This window comes from Lepus europaeus, chromosome 9, assembly GCF_033115175.1.
Source record: "Lepus europaeus isolate LE1 chromosome 9, mLepTim1.pri, whole genome shotgun sequence".
Taxonomy (NCBI): Eukaryota; Metazoa; Chordata; class Mammalia; order Lagomorpha; family Leporidae; genus Lepus; species Lepus europaeus.
In genome coordinates, this window is record NC_084835.1 from 14305975 (window position 1) to 14325687 (window position 19713).

Below are 19713 nucleotides of genomic sequence, written 5' to 3' on the forward strand. Positions count from 1 at the left end.
TTATCTTTGCCACAGCCAAGTCGACAACACTGTGCTACACCTAGACAGCACCCAATGTGCCAAGCCCTCTACTCGGCAAAGAAGAGGCTCTACAAAGATTACACGTTCTCTAAACACCTTCCCACACCTCCTTTTTATCCCATGCAGCTCCTAGGATCATCTCTCACACACCTGCATTGAATTTTTTTTTTTTTTAAACTGGGCAAATGAGGCTCAAAAGCTAAATGGTTCACCCAAGGAAGGTCATACAACTAATGAGCACCTGGGCCTGGAAGTCAGATCTCTGAATCTTTTTCGGAGCCACTTAATTACTAATTTCACCTATACCGAGCTCCATAGCTCCATGCATTCCATTTAAACATGGTCCATTTAACAGGTGCACTCATTTAACTACTTGACCCTTATGTACAAAGTACCCACTGTGGGCCATGCACAGGCAGAGTACGGCATAGTAGCTCAATGAACAGGTCATTTAGTTGGCCTGCTTCAATCCCTGCTCTCCCAGTGCCTCAGTTCTCCTATATATCTATAAAATGGGTGAACATAATTCTACCTTACTAATAAGACTACTGAAAATTAAATGTAATGATATCTCTAAAGGTTTGGCACAACCTATGGGTCCATTACACACTGAAAAGTAAGTTGCTGGGGCTGGCGCTGTGGAGCAGTGAATTAACGCCCTGCCCTGAAGCGCCGGCATCCCATATGGGCGCTGGTTCTAGTCCCGGCTGCTCCACTTCCAATCTAGCTCTCTGCTATGACCTGGGAAAGCAGTGGAAGATGGCCCAAGTCCTTGGGCCCCTGCACTTGCGTGGGAAACCCAGAAGAGGCTCCTGGCTCCTGGTTTCTGATCAGCGCAGCTCCGGCCTTTGTGGCCAACTGGGGAGTGAACCATCGGATGGAAGACCTCCCTCTCTCTGCCTCTCCTCTCTGTGTAACTCTTTCAAATAAGTAAATCTTTAAAAAGAAAAAAATGAGTTGCTTTTGTCATCCTAGGTTCTGGGGTAGAGGGTGAATCAGACAAGACCCTTCACCTCAAGGAGCTTACATGCTAGAGGGAAACACAGTTACTAAGAAAAGGTTCAAAGTATGACGAATGCTATGAAAATGTATGTGTGACAGTGAGCTGAGACACTTCCTACTTACAGTGGTCAAGAAGGCATCTCAAATGACACTTAACAAGAATGATCAGAATTTAACTTAACAAAACGTAGAAGAGAGAAAACAACAGTTGTGGCCCATGTCGTGGCCCAGAGGGTTAAGCCACAGCCTGCAGTGCCAGCATCCCCTAGGGACACTGGCTCATGTCCTGACTGCTCCACTTGGGATCCACCTCCCTACTAAGGTGCCTGGAAAAGCAGCTGAGGCTGGCCCAAGTGCCCGAGCTCCAGCCACGGTGGGCAAACAGATGAAGTTCCTGCCTGCTGGCTTCAGGCTGGCCCAGGCCAGGAGGGGATGCTGCCACGTGGGGAGCAAACCAGAGGATGGAAGATCTCTGTTTCTCCTCTGTGTGTAACTCTGCCTTTCAAATAAACAAATCTCCGCACCCCCTACACACACACATCAAAAAACCAGCTGGTGCACAGATCCGGTGCTCAGAGCAAGCTGCCATGTTCCAGGAAGAACAAGGGGCTAGCCAATAGGCAGCAGTTGGGGAATAGGGAACCAGCCGGGGGTGAGAGAGGTCAGCAGGCCGGGTAAGAAGTGTCTGCATGGTGATGGACTAGGAATCCCATGGGGGGTTGTAAGCAAGGGGTGGGTACGCCATGTGATTCACGATTCTGCAGGTGCCCCTTTGGGTGCGCTGTGGACAACAGGCAGTCGGGGCAAGAATGGGAGTTGAGGGCCAGGGTCACAAGGCAGCTGCTGTCGCTCGGGACCGGCTGCCTCTCCCGCACACAGAACCAGAGGCGCGCACCTAGCAGGTGAGGGGAGCGGCGGCGGCCCAACACAAGAAATGTAAAAATGCCCCCGATCGGGGCTGGAATGCGGCTCCAGGCTTCCCTCGTATCCCAGCGGCCTCCCCGTGTGTCCGGCTCCCCATTCCTTCTCCCCCAGGCCAGTGCGGTGAAGCTTGAAGATCGCCAGCCTCGGGTTCGCGTCCAGACGCAGGTTCTTCCTGGAGGGGGCCCCGGGTATCTCCCGAGCTGCACGCCCCCTTCACACGGCGGGAGGACTCCACCAGCGTCCGGCGGTGGCAAACACCCCCGGCAGCGCTCTCGCTCCGCACCGTCCCTCAGGCCGGGCCCACGGCCTCCGCGCCCTCGGGTGCCCTCCGCGCCCGCCCCTGCCCAGGTGGCCGCTCACCCGGATGCCCTGCAGCACCCGGACCCGCTCCTCCTCGTCCATTCCGAAGGACACTCTGCGGCTCTCGCTGCTCTCCGTGCTCCCCATGGCTGGAGCAGGGCAGGAAGCCGGCGGGCGGCCACGCTCCACAGCTCCAGAGCAACCGGGCAGACGCCGCGCGGTGGGCGCCCTGCGCTTCCCAGGACTCAGGCAGTCGCGGGGGTGCAAGCCAACAAAACCACGTTTTATTGGCCGCCGCCCGGGGATCGACCAATCAGATGGCGCGGCTGCGCGATGCCTTCTGGGAGTTGTAGTTCCACCGGTCCGAGGCCTCTTCCGTATGCAGGGAGCTCCATGGGGGCGTGGTGGTCTGACCATAGATGGCACGTTAGGCTGAGGTAGAGGCTGGGTACTCTCAGGAGAGCCTGGAATGGCGGACTACCGAGCAGAGGAGGCATGGTCAAGGGCCTGCTTTAGAAAAGTCACTCTTGAAGCAGAGATGAAGTTGGTGTTGTGAAGCAAGAAGACCACCCAGAAAGCTGAGGCGAACTTCTGGCAGTCCATGGCTTCATTTCTTCAGCAAACAGGTACTGAGTGCCCTGTTCCCACAAGTTCACGGTGTTAGAGCCAAAGCAAGAAAAAAAAAAAAATCTGTGATAAACAGAAAATGGCGTCACGGTTCCGTGAGAGAAATAACAGGAGTCCCTGCATTTGAGGGGTTCCAGCCACGTCACCGAGGACGAAGCGCTTGAACTGAGACCTACGGACAAGGTGGGAGAGGAACTCCCCTGCAAACCCACAAGCACCAGGGCCTGGCCGTGGGGACGCGTGAAAGAGGCCCACGGCGTGGCTCACAGCAGGAAGGCACAGAGGGGAGCCCTGGCCCTGAGGTCGGAGGAGCGGGGAGGGCCCTCGCTTGGGTGGGTGGGGGGGTCTCATAAGACAGGGTCCGAGTTGGGATGTTACTCTAGATGCCTTGAGAGACAGACAGCAAATGGCCCTGAGCGTTTGAGGGACGTTGTCCAAGGAGCATAGATAATGCGTGTTGAGTGCCTTGTGCCAATGTTGTGTTTATGCTTCTCCCGCGGGACCCGTGTGTAGTGGCGGAGGACTGCCACTCGTAGCCACTACCTTAAATGAGGCCCCCTTTCGTTCCTCTCCATTGCTCAATGGCGTTGATTCGCCAAAGCGCACCTGAGACTCAGCTTGGAATCTGGGGCTGGGAGACACTAACTTGTTTTGGGAAGCAGGAAGAATTATGTGCAGCCCCTTTTGGGCAACCTGGAAAGAAGGGGATGCAGGGGAGAGGGTAGGGGGAGACACCAGTGAGATGCTCTGAGCCTGAACATAGCTCAGTACGGAGAAGCCGGGAACATTCCAAGGCTGGGGTGGTTAGTAGAGGCCTCACTCAGGATACAGCCCCATTTCCTCCTTATATGCGGGGTTGCATGGGGATTTGCCACGAGTGGTTTGTTCTGGGAGTTCTTCGGAGAAAGGAAATGAGGGAAGCAGGTCAAGGCCAAGGGGAAAGCTGAGGGAAGATGCGTTCCTATCTGGTCTTGGGCTTTCCAGTGCTGGGAGGTTTTCGATAACTGAATCTCCTTAGTCACTACTATTCTGTTCACATGTTCTTTCTTGGTGTTTTGGTTTTGCTAACTTGTATATTCCTGGGACTGTGTCCATCTCTTTTAGGTTCTCTAGTTTGTTGGTATATAGTGGTTCATAGTTAAGACATCTATTATGAGATCCTTTGTGTTTCTGTGATATCAGTTATAAAGTCTCCTTTCATTTCTAGTTTTACTTGGTACTCTTTTTTTTTTTTTTTTTCTTGGTCCGTCTAGCTAAAGGCCGTCAGCTCTGTTGATCTTTAAGAAACACAGTTCTGAGTTTTGTTATTGTTCATTGTCTTGCTTTCTGGAAATTTCAGTTATTTCTGCTCTGATCTTTCTTCCTTCCTTGTTCTGTCTTTGGCTGTTTGTCCTTTCTTTGTTGTTTCTTGAACTATGAAGTTAGGTTGTTTATTTGAAATCTGTATTTTCTTCATGTAGTGTTTACCACTATACACTTCCTTCTTAAAAACCAGCTTTGCTGCATCCTGTACGTTTTGCTATATTTTGTTTCCATTTTTGTTGGTCTCCAGAGAAACAAATTTCTCCCTTTTTTGATTCCTTCTTTGTCCCATTGGTGGTTCAGGAATGTGTTGTTTAATTTCCTCACATTTGTGAATTTTCAAAAATTCCTCCTATTGTTGATTTCTTTTTTTTTAAAGATTTATTTATTTATTTGAAATAAATACACAGAGAGGAGAGGCAGAGAGAGAGAGAGAGAGGTCTTCCATCCGATGGTTCGCTCCCCAATTGGCCACAATGGCTGGAGCTGCGCCAATCCGAAACCAGGAGCCAGAATTCTCTTCCTGGTCTCCCACTCCAGTGCAGGGGCCCAAGGACTTGGGCCATCTTCCACTGCTTTCCCAGGCCATAGCAGAGAGCTAGATCACAAATGGAACAGCTAGGACTCAAACCAGCGCCCATATGGGATGCCGGTGCTTCAAGCCAGGGCATTAACCCACTGTGCCACAGCGCCGGCCCCCCTATTGTTGATTTCTAACAACAAACTATCCAGAAAAGACATTATAGGAGTGGGCATTGTGGTGCAGCAGGTTGAGCCGCTCCGCTCCTTGGGATAGCCGTGTCCCATTTCAGAGTGTGCCTGTTGGAGTCCTAGCTGCTTCGCATTTCTGATCCAACCTCCTGCTAATGTGCTCAGGCCCTTGCCACCCCCACCCACCCACCCAAGAGTTCCAGGCTTCTGGCTTTGGCCTGGTCTACCCCTCACTGGAGTGAACCAGACAATGAAGGAATGAAGGATCCATATCTCTCCCTCTCTCTCTCCCCCTCCCTCCTCTCTCTGTCACTTTGCCTTTTAAGTAAACAAATCTTTTTTAAAAAGAAATTTTAAAAATGATACCATTGACAATACCATCACAAGGAATAAAATACCTAGGAATAAACCTAACCAAGGAGTTGAAAGATCTGTACACTGAAAGCCATAAGACGATGAAAGGTGTTGCTGAGGACACTAATAAATGAAACAATATCTCCTGTTCTTGGATTGAAGAAATTAATATTGATAAAATGTCCATATTGCTGAAAGCAGTCTACAGATTTAGCGCAATTGTATTCAAAATTCCAATAGTGTTTTTCTCAGAAATTCTTCAAAAATCCTAACATTTCATTATGGAACCACAAACAACCCAAAATAGCCAAAGCAATCTTGAAAAAGAACAAATCTGGGAAAATAACAGGCCCTGATTTCAAATTATATTACAAGCCTATAATAATCAAAACAGTATGGTACTGGCATAACATATAGACATATAGAACAACAGAACAATAAAAAGAGCCCAGAGATAACCTCACGCAAATAAAGTCAACTAATCTCTGAGAAGAGCGCCACACAGTAGGAGAAAGAAAGTATGCAAAAAGTGAAATTGGATCCTTAGGCCATACAGGAAAATCAACTCACAGTGGGTTAAAAGCTTAAATGTAAGATCTGAAACTATAAAACTCCTAGAAGGGAAGATACGGAAACAGTGACTTGACGTTGCTCTTGGCAATGACTTTTTCCAACATTACACCAAAAGCACAGGAAACAAGAGCAAAAATAAATAAATAAATAAAAGTAGGGGCCAGCACTGTGGTGCACTGGGTTAAAGCCCCGGCCTGCAGTGCCAGCATCCCATATGGGTACCGGTTCTAATCCTAGCCACTCCGCTTCCTATCCAGCTCTCTGCTATGGCCTGCGAGAGCAGTAGAAGATGGCCCCAATTTGGTAAAAGGAGCTGGCCTTCCATTTCCCACCGCTGGCACCTAAGGAAGATTCTTCAGAAAAAAGGGCATCTGTGAGGCATCACCTGTCCACACCCACAGCAGCTCAGGGAGGCTCACCAGCTGGCAAACAAAATCCAAGTGAGGCCCTACTGACAGCCACGACCTGTTCCAAGTATTTTCAAAGGCTCCTAGATGCCTGCATGGCTTCTACCACTGTGAATGGGATTCTTAACAATTGGGGAAAGGGCTGAAATTTTCTTCTGGAGCAGGTGATGAAATAGTCAACACCTTGAACTAATTCCGCACAGTAAAGGCCAGAGCCAAGGGTGGTTATAACACTATCTGGGGGGCCGCCGCCTCGGCTCACTAGGCTAATCCTCCGCCTTGCTGCGCCGGCACACCGGGTTCTAGTCCCAGTCGGGGCACCGATCCTGTCCCGGTTGCCCCTCTTCCAGGCCAGCTCTCTGCTGTGGCCAGGGAGTGCAGTGGAGGATGGCCCAAGTCCTTGGGCCCTGCACCCCATGGGAGACCAGGATAGGCACCTGGCTCCTGCCATTGGATCAGCACGGTGCGCTGGCCGCAGCGCACCGGCTGCAGCGGCCATTGGAGGGTGAACCAACAGCAAAGGAAAACCTTTGTCTCTCTCACTGTCCACTCTGCCTGTCAAAAAATTTAAAAAAAAAAAAAACAAAAACAAAAACACTATCTGGGCCTCACCTCCACTGTCCTCCATTGTGGGAAGTCCTTTGGGAGTCTTGGAATTCCACAAAAGTAGAGTGGGGTTACACTGACAGCAGCACAGATGAGCCTCGTGACAACCCCCTAAGTTCCCCATAAGTTTCACACTGCACGTGAGAAAATCAAGGAGAAAATAAGTGAAGATGATATAACAGAAATCCACAGTAGAATGCAGATTTGAGTATAAGTGGTGGCTTAGGAATGGCTAGGAAAGGAGTGGAGGAGAAATGGGTTTTTTTGAGCACCTTCTTGGTGCCAGGCGCCATGGAACAGGCACACGTGCCTTCCACAAGGTTAATCTAAGACTAATTTATTGAGTCCTCAAAATCCCCCTGAGAGTGTCAGTACCCCCATTCTCATGCCTGGGAAACAGAATTCTCTTCCCTTCGGACATGGCATGGCTAGAAGTAGCCGCACAGCCCCAGCCAACTCCAGGGGCTGAGCAGCGTGTTCTCCCGGGAGGAGCAGGAAAGAGACCAAGAAGTAACCCTAGTGCCATCACAGCTGGCTGATGAGTGAACAACTCAGGGATCCTGTGTTGCTTCCTGAGAAGACACATCTACAAAAAACATGCTTAGAACAACCAAGAGATTTCCCACACTAAGATAGCACTGAGGGACGACAATCCCAATGCATTCCTGTGGACAGATGCGTCATGACAACAGCCAATACGTGTCTTCCGCTGTACAGTAACCATACCCCATGGGTCTTCTGCCTTAGCTATATGTGTTTCTGGGTGCCAAAATCATCACCCAGTGATGCTGGCGTGCACATGCCTTTGAAGGTAAATGGTTTGCCATGCTATTCACTTGTCCCCGTTTCCATTTCACTGTGCACTGATTAAAAACTTCCTCAGGGCTAACGTTTGGAAGCCACTGGTGAGGATTGGAGGCCTGGTGGGAAAAAAGGAGGTGGAGTGAGGGATGCCACCGTGTAGGCTTGCAAGAGGAGCTCACTGGAAGAGTGGGTGAACCCACAGTCCAGACCCCAGTGAGGAGAAGGGCTTAAAGGAGCAGGTGACGCCGAGCCCTTCCTAGCTCTTTGCTAGTCCTCGCCTTCCTGAACCTGGGGCTCCGCTGTGGGATGGGAGCAGCTTGAGCCCCTTGTTCCCATCCCTTCCCGCAGGCCGGAAGCACTGGAAGCAGCTGAACTGGAGTTGTTTGTACGCTTGAAATTGCTGAGGTGAGCCATTGAGGCTTTTGCTCAGCTGGGTACAACCTGCACAGATTTTGAGAGGAGAAGTAGGAAGCAGCAGCAGAGCCAGCTCAGCTGGAGGAGTGGAGTTTGGAGAGAAGGAAGGAGATAAGATAGAAATTTGCTAGTGAGAGAAAATTTGGGAAGAGAGGTTATGGTTGAAAGTGGTAGCGATGGCTTCCGGCATCAAAAGCATGATTTTTTCCCCCCTGACATCAGTTATGTAGTTTTTTCTTATCAACTACCATCTCCAGTTCTCAGACATCACCTGGGTGTCTTCCACATCAATTCTCACACTCACTCCCAGGATTAGAGAAGAGCTCACAGATTCAGGGCTCAATTGCTCAAGACTGCCCCTCACTTCAGATGCCAGCCACACATGTGGTGCCCAGACAACACGCATTTCCACCCAGCTGACCACCAGTTTGGAGCTTCCCAGCGCCTCCCAGTCTTAGGTTAGGTAACTCACTAGACTGACTCACAGAACCCACGAAAGTACTATACTTATGCCTTATCTGAACATCCAGATAGCGTGGTATGTATAGGTCAAGGTCTTGAAGGGTTCCAAGCAGAAGCCTCCGCCCCCATGGAGTCAGGCTGTGCCACTCTCCTTGCATGTGAGCCTGCTCCCCAACTCGGGAGCTCTCTGAATCGTGTCCTAGAGCTTTCATTGAACTTAATCTCTAAGCCCCCTTCTATCCCTCCCAGAAGGTAGGGGGATGGATTGAAAGCCCCCCACCCTCTAATCCCGAATTTGATCTTTCTGGTGACTATCACCCCTATCCTGAGACTATCCAGGAGTCCCACTCTGAGTCACCCCATTAGCATAAGCCCCAGTGTGCCCCAAAGGGGCTCATTATGAATAACAAAATATAGTCTTATCACCTAGGAAATGGAAAGGGTTTTAGGAATTCTGTTCCAGGAATTGAGCAGAAAGACCAAATATCTATTTTTATTATGCCACTGTGGCAGATTAATAGATTTTCTTCTTCACGATGTGACAGATTCTTCTCTTCCATCTCCAGGTTAATCGTCAATAAAAGGCTCGACTGAGTCATCAGTGCTTTGAGTTGCATTAAATAGTTTCCTGCAAAAGTATTTGGGCCTGCTTCAAACAATCCAAATAGACACCCCCCCCAAATCCATCCTTGGACCCTTGCCAAGAATTTCTTTGTTAGCGAGCAGTGGACTAACAGGTGCTAAGGAGAGGCTGGACGTGGGAGAGGATATGGACATGTCGGGGCCAGGATACAAAGAGATTAGGATTTGATGGGGAATTGTAGAAAGTTTGGTTGTTTCGTGAGGATGAAGGCCTTGAATGCCAGGTACAGAGTTCTGCCCCAGAGGCGTGCAAAGGAAAATTCTTGACTTTGGGAGCAGGGGAGGGATTTGCTCTGAGCTGTGCTGTGAGAAGCCCTCTCTGATGCCACAGTGGAGGGTCTCTGGAGCCGCCCTGGAGATGGGTGGTAATGAGGCTACCCCTGAAAGCCCACCTGGACCAGATGTGCAGGGCCCATGTGGTCTTCATCAGGCCTGCAGTCTTTGGGAGGTCCTACACCACCCTCATCACTGCCCAGCCCCTAGAAGGGGTTCTTGGTTTGGGAAAACACCTTTCTCTGGTTTTCTGTTTCTCACGGCAGGCATATTTATTAGCATAACAGTCTTGCTCCATCCACACTGTGTGTTTCCAGCAGGAAGTTGGCAGACAACAGGTGCTCCCTCTAACTCCTTCTTTGAGGTCTATCTGCCAGCAGGGAGCACAGGCTCCCCCACGTGGTGGGCAGCGTGGTGAAGGTCTAGGTCCACCCAGGATCAAAGCCCTGCCTGTTGTCGCACACAGCGTGGTGATGACACTCCCCTCTTGGTGCCAGCATGCTGCCACTGAGCATTGCACCTGCCCACCTGGTCACCATGCTGGGTGGATGTCCCTGCAAAAAGGGACTCTGTCCTCATGTGGCACAAAGGAAATCTCTCCAGGAAGCTACTGCTTGGGACAGCATGACCACCCAGGGGTGACACGCCCACCTGCAGGCCGGGCCCTGCTGAAGGCTGCAGCATAGCTATGGCTACTTTTGAGCTGCCTGGGCTGAGTGTACGTTCAGTAAACCCAGCTCTGCCCATGCCATTGTGGACGGTCCCTTTATTCAAGCCTCCTCCAGTACCCCATTGGAGCGGCCATCTGTTCGTGCCAGCGCCGGACTGTCAGCAGGATTGCGCGTGTGCAGTGAGTGTGCCGTGTCTGCATCAGGGTGTGTGTATGCAGCACATCACAGTGAATGGCTGTGTGTGTGTGCGTGCACGCATGTGCGTGTGTCACTGCAGAAACAGAAGGGGGGAGTCCAGACAACAAAGCTATTCCATCCATTGTTCCACAGCGCTGTGCTCGGGTCCCCACCTGCTCGCCCTCAAATCCAGGAAATTCCCAGTGCGAGACAAAGCCTCCAGATGGAATGAATCAGCTGAAAAGCATAAGTGGCTCAAGCAGAAAGTCGGGATCAGCTTCCTTGGCCCCAATTTCCTCTCCTGCTTTTCAGAGTTATAAGCTTCAGCCTTAGTCCCGGATTTGACTATTCAGCCGAATGGGTGCTGCCGAACGGGCAGAACAGCCCGGGGTCAGCCAAGATTCTCTGCATCCCTGCAGCCTCCCCTGGGGCTATGCCACGGAAAGGGTCACCCCCCCCTTGTCATAGCACCCCTGAGCAAGGTTGGCTGCGGGGTGGGGAGAGGCAGGGAACAAGGAGCGCCAGGGTTTTCAGAGTGAAGACAGAGAAGTTGGCTCTGCGAAGCTGAACAGGCCACAGAACTCCCAGCGAGGGGGGCTGAGGTTCCCAACAGCAGGGCTTGTGCAGCTCAGATCGCATTTCCTCTGTTTTGCACACACACACACACACACAGAGCTGTAATCTAAAAGGCAGGCTCAGGCTCAGGTGCAAAATGCTGAGCTTCTCCATTTGTTTCAAGCTAGGCAAGCTCTTGTCCTGCTCCCAGGAGGTGGCTGAAGCCTCCAGCGTGCACACACACACACACACTCTCACACACACACATAGCAGTTCCAGGCAGACAAAGCTCTTCAGGCACCAAAGAGTCCCTCCTGGATTTCACAAGTGGCTGGGAAGGGCAGGTGACCCGCTGCTAAACAAGCCAGTGTCCCCAGACCAAGGCAGAAAGGGCAGCAAGAAGAGCTTGGAGGTCCTACAGGCTGCAGGCCCCAGGCTGAGTGCCTGCCTGGCTGCCCTTGCCCGCCTTTCCCAGGGCGCTGTTCCTTAGCACCCAGCTCAGCTCAGCGGTCTCCCCAAGGGAGGCCTCCCCCACCACTCTCTTTGCTCCTGAATAAATGACCACGGTCCGACTGCTTGTTACATATTTTGTCTGTGATCGCTCAGCCCAATCCTACATGCATGCATCCTCAAAGAGAGGCACTTCAGAGAAGAGGGACTGGGCTCGTTCTGTTCACCTGGTGTGGGGCTGACACAGATGTGGTGTGGGGGCTGGCGCAGGCGTGGTGTGGGGGCTGGCACAGGCATGGTCTGGGGGCTGACACAGGTGTGGTGTGGGGGCTGGCACAGGCGTGGTGTGGGGGCTGACATGGGCGTGGTGTAGGGGCTGACACAGATGTGGTGTGGGGCTGACACAGGTAGGGTGTGGGGGCTGGCACAGGCGTGGTGTGGGAGCTGGCTCAGGCGTGGTGTGGGGGTTGGCACGGGCGTGGTGTGGGGGCTGACACAGGCGTGGTGTAGGGGCTGACACGGGCGTGGTGTGGGGGCTGGCACAGGCGTGATGTGGGGGTTGGCACAGGCGTGGTGTGGGGGCTGACACAGGCGTGGTGTAGGGGCTGACACGGGCGTGGTGTGGGGGCTGGCACAGGCGTGATGTGGGGGTTGGCACAGGCGTGGTGTGGGGCTGACACAGGTAGGGTGTGGGGGCTGGCACACGCGTGGTGTGGGAGCTGGCTCAGGCGTGATGTGGGGGTTGGCACGGGCGTGGTATGGGGGCTGACACAGGCGTGGTGTAGGGGCTGACACGGGCATGGTGTGGGGGCTGGCTCAGGCGTGCACCAGGAAGCTGTGAGGGACTGAATGGACAAGTGAGTGGCCATGTGAATAAATGCGGGCCCCCCAGGGGGTGTCTGCTGCTTGTTTAGAGATGCAAGAATATGAGTGACTGAGAGTAAGGGTTCTGGGACTTGAGGACCTGACTTGTGGTCCCCGCTGTGCAGCCTGTGTGACCAACAGGTTACTTAAACAGTCAAAAACGATGTGCTTCAGTCTCCCCATCTATACCACAGGGATAAGAGTAGCACTGCCTGCAGGGTTGCTGTGGGTTTTATGAACTGATGCTTGTGAAGGGCTCGCAGCCAGACCTGGCAGAGAGAAAAGGCTCCGTTGTCAGCGGTTAGTATCACCACGAGAGATCGGCCAAGCTGGCATATTTCTCTTTTACAGATGACGAAGCAAAGCGAGGCTCAGATGTGGACTGTGACTTGCTGGAGGTCACGTGGTTAAAGAGGCAAGATTTGGACTTTGGACCCTGGTCCACGTGGCTCAGAAGGTGAAGCCTGTCTAGGGTCACACCCCTTGGCGTCTGGCTGCCCAGCCCTTGGGTGCAGACCTTGGAGCTGAGATGAAAGGCAGCTGGTTAGGAGCAAACTTGTCTCTGGCACTCGGGGCCCCATGTTCAAGAAGGGGTGTGGCATTGGAGAAGGAGAGGGAGAGCAGGGCTTGGCTCCCCGCGAGCGCAGGCCCTAAGCCTCAATGGGGAAACTGTCTCAGCAGGCGACCTGGGAGAGCCCCTCCACTCCTGCCCCCAGCTTCCAGCCCTGCAGGCTTCCTTCAACCTGAACAGCTGGAATGTGAAGTTGTAGAGCCATACCTTGCCTCCCCACCCCGAAAGGGACTTTTAGAGTTTGAGTTTCATGAATGTATTAAATGTGTGTGCACTTCAAAGGAATATTACACTGTGATAAAAGCTACAAATTGGCACATTTTCTCTGAGATCCCAGTGGTAAGTCCGGATGCCTACTTGGCAAAGTGATTTTTCAGCTTTTTGCAAATATTAGCCAGGAAAGGGAGGGGCCAGATCCTGGGATCCCCTGTGGACCCTGAGCTGCTGTAAGAGCCTCCTAATTGGAGCACCCCTGTGGGATGACCAGGATGAGGGGCAGGGACCGGATCACCTTCTCTGTATTTGAGGCCATACCCTGAGTCTAGCCTCAGAGCAGGGGCCACCCCAGAGCGTGGCTGGAAGTTTTACCCCATCTCCCACATCACCGCTTCTCAGGCTGGCAAAACAACACGCTCAAGTAGACACCTTGTGTTTGCATTGAAAATAGAAGACTCCTCTACTGTGTCCCAGCGTCCCGGGAGCCACCACGGGGCTGCCACAATGTTGTGCCTGTTTGCAGCTGTAAATGCATTCCTTCCCAAATGTGGCTGTGGAGCCCTCAAACAGAAAGGGGATGGTAGAGGTTCGCAGAGATAGGTTGGCTCTCCGACACAGCCCCATGTGCGCGGCAGTGGTGCAGTGCGGTGGGTCATGGAGCTGAGGAAGGGTCTCAGAAGAAATGGCTCCAGAGGACAGAGAGGGGACAGGCTCAGCTGAGCACCGAGGAAGGGCCACCGGTCAGGAGGTTATCTGACGTTTTCTGGATGGGCTTGAAGCAGAAGTAGGGGGAGGGGAAGTTGCCAGGATAACAGCATCATGAAAGGATCTGGGTGTTCACCTGATTATTGTTCCTCTTTCCATGGAGGATGCAGGTTGAGCTGCCTTGATTGGCTCCCCTCTCTGTCTCTGGTATCCAGGGGGCACCCCACCGATGGATCTCATCCCCAGTGTTCCTGATGGAGGCCTGGGAAGAAGGGGACAGCTATGGATTGGGTTGCTGTTGCCTTTAATCCTGACGGCAGGCTGACGGAGTGAGTCTAGGTATGGGTCCCACGTCAGAGTCCATGACCCTAGGGTAGGAGGGAACTAAGCTGCCCACAGCACGCAGCCGGAATTGGTAGGGGCCAGCGGGGGGCCAGGCGGGAGGGACACCCTTGCACACCACTCTGCCACTGCTCTGAGCATGCATGGAGGGACACACCACTCTCCAGGGGGCACTGCAGGACATGAGCAGCGGCACAGACCTGGGCCACTACCCCACCCTTCTCACGGATCATTACCACAAATGTAAACCCTACTGCAATGAACCCTTGTGAGCATACGTTGTGGACATGTGCACGTGTTTCTGAAGAACAGATTCCTGGAAGTGCGGTTGCTCCTTCAAACCACATGCGCTTGTTAAGTTTCCATGGTTACTAAGTTACCCTTCAAAGAGACTGGGTCAATATTCCTGCCTACCAACAATGGATGAGATTTTACTTCTCCACACCTTGGCCAACCCTGGCCAACCCTGGGGGTTACTAATATATTTTTTCTCTAGGATGATAGAGAAAAAAGATCCTGTTGTTTTTATGTGTCATTTTAGTTGTGATTCCCTGAATATCATCCCTAAAGTTGAGCATCTTCACATTTACCTGTCATTTATATCTTTTATATGTAAATCACCTTCTAATACAGTTTGCCCACTTAATTTGATCCCTTATTTGTTGACTTGATCTCTTTATTATTGATTTATAGAAACTCTTTGTATGTTCTGGATGTTACTCCTCTGTTTTATTTAGATAGTATAACTCTTTTCTTCTATTTACCACTCCTGTGTGATGATAAAAATAACATTAAAAATTTATCACGCTATGACAAACAAGTTTTAAACTGTGGAATCAAGGTCTAAGTCATATTTGTTTGCTTGTGAACTTGATGTATTAATAAGAAAGTTTTTCCTACTGAGATTATAAAATAGTTTATTCTTTATGTTTGCCTTTAAAAGTCATTTGTTATTTATCTTAATTATGCTATGGGATTATTCTATATAGGATTTTTTCAAATAGATAGCTCCCTCTCCATAATTTATAGAATGTTTTACTATTTTACCACTGAATGTCAAAAGCCAACTTTGTGATAAAATATTCATCAGTGTGTGCAGAGTCTGATTCTGGGTTTGTTTCTCTACTCTTTGGATACTTCTGCAGCAATTCATCACTGATTTTCCTGCTAAAATTTTATATTTGGATCTCTGAAAGGGGAAGTTACCTTTATTTTTCTTTTTTCTTGGTTCTCTCTGCAAGTTTCCACTCCAGGGGAAAGAAACCCCATGCTATTCACCATTAGCAGTCTTACTGAGGTTACAAGCCGGAGTCCATTGAAGTTGCAAGAGTTGATTCTCTACGTCTTCTTAAAGGCCACTCAGCCAACTTCGGTGGCTTTCTTTATATACTTCTTAGATATTTCCATTCATTTTCTTGCTAGAATTTTTTGGAATTTGTTGCTTTTAAGAATAAATTCATTGTTCATTTCCTCTTCTAATTGGTTTTTGTTAGTATATAATTAAGCTATTGATTTTTCTATGCTGCTCTTACATCTGGTGGCTGCCAAACTCTCTTGTTGGTTTCTCAGTTGATTTTCTTGAGGGTTTTCCAGGCAGATGATCATCTGATCTGCAAATAATTCCAGTTTGTTCCCCTTTCCCATTATTCTTTCCATTTTCTCTGCTTGTTATGATATTGGCTAGAATCTCCAATAAGATGGTTGATTAGAGCCGTGATCACAGCATTGTTTCATTTTATTTCATCATCAAGCATGACGATTATCGTAGCTTTCCAATGTCCTCTATCATACTAAGAAACTTACTTGTTAGACGCTTTGTTGGGTTTTTCTTACATTTTTAACAAATAGGGATTTTTAGAGATTTAGGTTCTCAGCAAAACTGAGTGGAAAGGACAGAGATTTCCCACTTCCTCCCTGCCCTATGCACACACTGCCTCCCCCCATCAGTGCTTTCACCCCCGCCCCCGCCCCCCACATTTAAACATGTGCTGACACGCCATTATCATGCAAAGCCCATGGATTATATTAGGGCTCACTCCTTATGTTGTACATTCTGTAGATTTTGGTAAACACATAATGACCCTCTTACAAGGTCAATATCCAAATAATTTTGCAACTTACTTCTATGGTCATTGTCCCATTTGTCCTTGAACCAATTTTAAGAACTTATAGTTCACTTAAAAGCTGTCCATTTTGTCTAGGTATTTGAACTTGAGATAAAGTTGTATATGCTTGTCTTATAACCTTAAAAACACTTTATGGGTCTGTACTTGTATCTCCCTTTTAGTTCCATTTCTTAGTTATATTAAACTATTGTCTCTTGAAACATCTACTTTTTGCTGATCCATTGCTTTTTTCAATAATGTCTACTTTAGTGTTAGTCTCATCACCCTATTTTTTGGAATCAAATAATTTTTAATTATAATTTTTTAATATATTTGAAAGGCAGTGTTACACACACACACTCACTCACAGAGAGAGAGAAAGAGAGAGAGATCTTCCATCTGCTGGTTCACTCCCCAAATGGCCACAACAGCTAGGTCTGGGCCTGGCCAAAGCCAGGAGCCAGTAGCTTCATCCAGCTCTCTCACATAGGTACAGGTGCCCAAGCATTTGGGTCATCTTCCACAGCTTTCCCAGGCTCAACCTTCTGTGCCACAGTACTGGGCCCAGTATTTTTTTTTTTTTTCGAACAAAGGCACATAAGCTGTACTTTTTCGTTAGAGTACTGCTTTGGCAGCAAAACACAGATTTTGTGATATGTGATATGGTACTACTATTATCATTCATATAGAATGGTGCAGTAGTATATATTTTCTTTTTTTTTTCACTTGATAGCTATCAAATGTTTGTGTTAATCTTTAATTTATTGATTTTCAATCAGAGAATGTGGCTTAAGTAATAGCAGTTTTGGAGTTTATTAAGGTTTCCTTTATGGCCTAGACTGTGCCCTTGGTGATCAAAGGAATATATAACCTTTGTTGGTTAAACAGAAAGGTGTGTGTGTGTATGAAAGAGTGATTTATCAAGTTAATGAGATATTTACTCAAATATTTCTAATTATTTCTGTGAGAGTTTTGTTAAAATTGCTTAAGGATCTGATTTATTCTTGTAATCCTATCAGGTTTCTTCTCTATGTACCTTGATCTATGACTTGGGTACAACAAAAAAAGTTTCTGATTTGTTACCTAAAGGTTATTCCTTTTTTCAGTTTGACAGGTCCCTCTTTTTGCTATTAAATGCTTTGATTTTTAATCCCATTTCATCAGAATTTGATGTTACTGTTCTTCTGTTTTTATTACTAGCATTTTTATTAGTTAGATTTTTTTCTGAATTTTTTAAATGTGTCTCACACAAATGGCATATCACTGGAGTTTGTATTTTTGTCCAACCACAGTCTTCTTTTAATTAATGAGTTGAACCCAATCACATCTATTGTAACAATTGGCATTATTAAAATTATCCTTATAATTTTTCCCTATTTTTTATGTTTTTTAGTTGTTTCTATCCATTTTTTCTTACATTTTGTTATACTAAACTTGTTAAAATTTTTCACTTTTAAAAATGTATACTTAAAGTTTTATTTCAGGGCTGATGCTGTGGCACAGCGGGTTAATCCTCCACCTGTGGTGGCAGCATCCCATTTGGGCACTGGTTCTGGTCCCAGTTGCTCCACTTCTGATCCAGCTCTCTGCTATGGCCTGGGAAAGCAGTGGAAGATAGCGGTCATTTGGGGAGTGAACCAGTGGCTGGAAGACCTTTCTCTCTGTGTCTCCTTCTCACTGTCTGTAGCTCTACCTCTCAAATAAACAAATAAATAAATATTTAATACAAAAAGTTATATTTCAAACACTATCTATAGTCGTATCACCCCCACAATAAATCAAACAATACACTTTTACTTGCCTTCATTGCATTTACCTTTTTTTTTTTTTTTTGGTTCTGTGGTTATTTTGTTTTCATTAAAATATAACACACCGTAACATGCCCAAGTATAAAGTATACAGCTTAATGAATTTTCCAAGGTGAACACACTCACGTAAACATTAAACATTACCAGGTCAAGAAACAGAACACCTACAGCACCCATGCCAAAGGCCTTTATGGAGTCCCCTTCTGTCATTTTCCCTCCAGGTGAACCACAATTCTAATTTCCATCACACATAAGTCAGTTGGTCCTGTTTTTCAGTGTTATATAGATGGAATCATAGCATTTCTTCCTTTGTGTTTGGCTTCATTTGCTCAACATTTAGCCTCTCAGACTCACACACACACAGCCACATAGCAACAATATATTATTTTTAAAGGTTTATTATTTCTTTGGAAGGCAAAGTACAGAGAAAGAGAGAGAGAGAGAACTTACATTCACTTATTCACACCCCTAAATGGCTGCCATTGCCATTGCCATTGCTGGGCCAGATATGAGCCAGGAGCTCTCTTTGGGTCTCCCACAAGTGGCAGGGGCCCAGGTGTCTGTGCTGTCATCCCCTGCTTTCCCAGGTACGTTAGCAGGAAGGGTGATCAGAAGGTGAACAGCAGGGACTAGAGCTGGCACTCTGATATGGGTTGCCAGTGTTGCAAGCGGCAGCTTAACCCGCTGTGCCACAATGCTGGTCACAGTATTACCAGACATGAGTGGAGTGGAGGGTCTTGTCTTCACACAAGAAAGAATTGAGGCATGGGACAGAGTAGTGGTAAGCAAGGTAGCAAGATTTAATGGGGCAGGGAAGCCATCAGAATGGATGGGCACCACTCCAGATGGAATCCAAGAGTGCCCAGCCATTCAGACTAGGGAAAGCAAGGTTACTTAGTTTAATGGAGGGAATACATCTGTGTAGGCCAGGCAGGCATCTCAGCAAAGACCTGGGAGCTGATTGCTGAGCGCTGAAACACACCCGACAGAACAGGTGGACACCTCTGCCAAGAACTGAGAACGCCCAATTGAGAGCAGTGCACCTGATGGGCCAGGTGAGTGTCTCAGGAAAGAGCTGAGCGTGCAGTCAGTACTCACACTGGGGCTTGTATGGGACTGGGGTGCACTTCTAACTGCCATTTCTTCTCCTGGACAAAGGGTTTGCTGGGTGTGAAATTCCTGCCAAGGCCTTACTCCCCGATAGCTCACTTGGCACTGGGCAGAGAGGACTCTCCTGGGTGCCCCCTTGGGGAGAGGGCTGGGCCCACCTATGAAATTACTGGGGTATGGCAGGACCTTGTCATGTGAAATTCTGGGCTGCTTCCAAGGTGCTGCCCAGGCTGCTGGAGGCTGCTGCCCTCCTTCCCCAAATGCTTTGTTTTCCTTTGATCCTTGGGCCCCTTCGCACCCCCCAGACTGATTTCTAGGGTTCTACCCAACAACAGCTGTACATTCCTTGTCTTCTGTCCTCTTCTATCTTATGACTATTTCACAAGGTATTTTCTTGTGTTTTTTGGCAAAAAACACCTATGCCTGCCTTTTGGAACAGAATGGTGTGTGTGTACAGTCTCCCTCGGTATCCAGAGGGGATTTCTTCAAAGCCCCACCCCTTGGATACCAAAACCCCCAGACTCTCCAGGCCTCATATAAAATGGGATAGTATTCACCCACAACCTGCATAACTCCTCCCATATACTTCAAAACGTCTCTAGACACCTCTAATATAATACCTAAAACAATGTAAATGCCATGTGAGTCGTGTTATACTGAATGGTGACAAGGAAAAAATCTGTACATGTTGAGGTCACACAGTTTTTTGTTTTTTGT

The 19713-nt window shown here is 48.7% G+C and overlaps 2 protein-coding genes across 3 annotated transcripts in view; one reads left to right on the forward strand and one right to left on the reverse strand.

The window, feature by feature from the left end:
- Positions 1-2490, reverse strand: part of CHCHD6 (coiled-coil-helix-coiled-coil-helix domain containing 6) — a 248095-nt gene extending 245605 nt beyond the window's left edge. For both annotated transcript variants that reach the window (XM_062200097.1, XM_062200096.1), the window contains exon 1: positions 2308-2490. In XM_062200097.1, the coding sequence (XP_062056081.1) occupies positions 2308-2394 (87 nt within the window). In that variant the 5' untranslated portion in view covers positions 2395-2490. The remainder of the gene's footprint in view (positions 1-2307) is intronic.
- Positions 2491-2822: 332 nt separating this feature from the next.
- Positions 2823-19713, forward strand: part of TXNRD3 (thioredoxin reductase 3) — a 78739-nt gene continuing 61848 nt past the window's right edge. The window contains exon 1 of the mRNA XM_062200579.1: positions 2823-2873. The gene's annotated coding sequence lies outside the window, so the exon portion shown is untranslated. The remainder of the gene's footprint in view (positions 2874-19713) is intronic.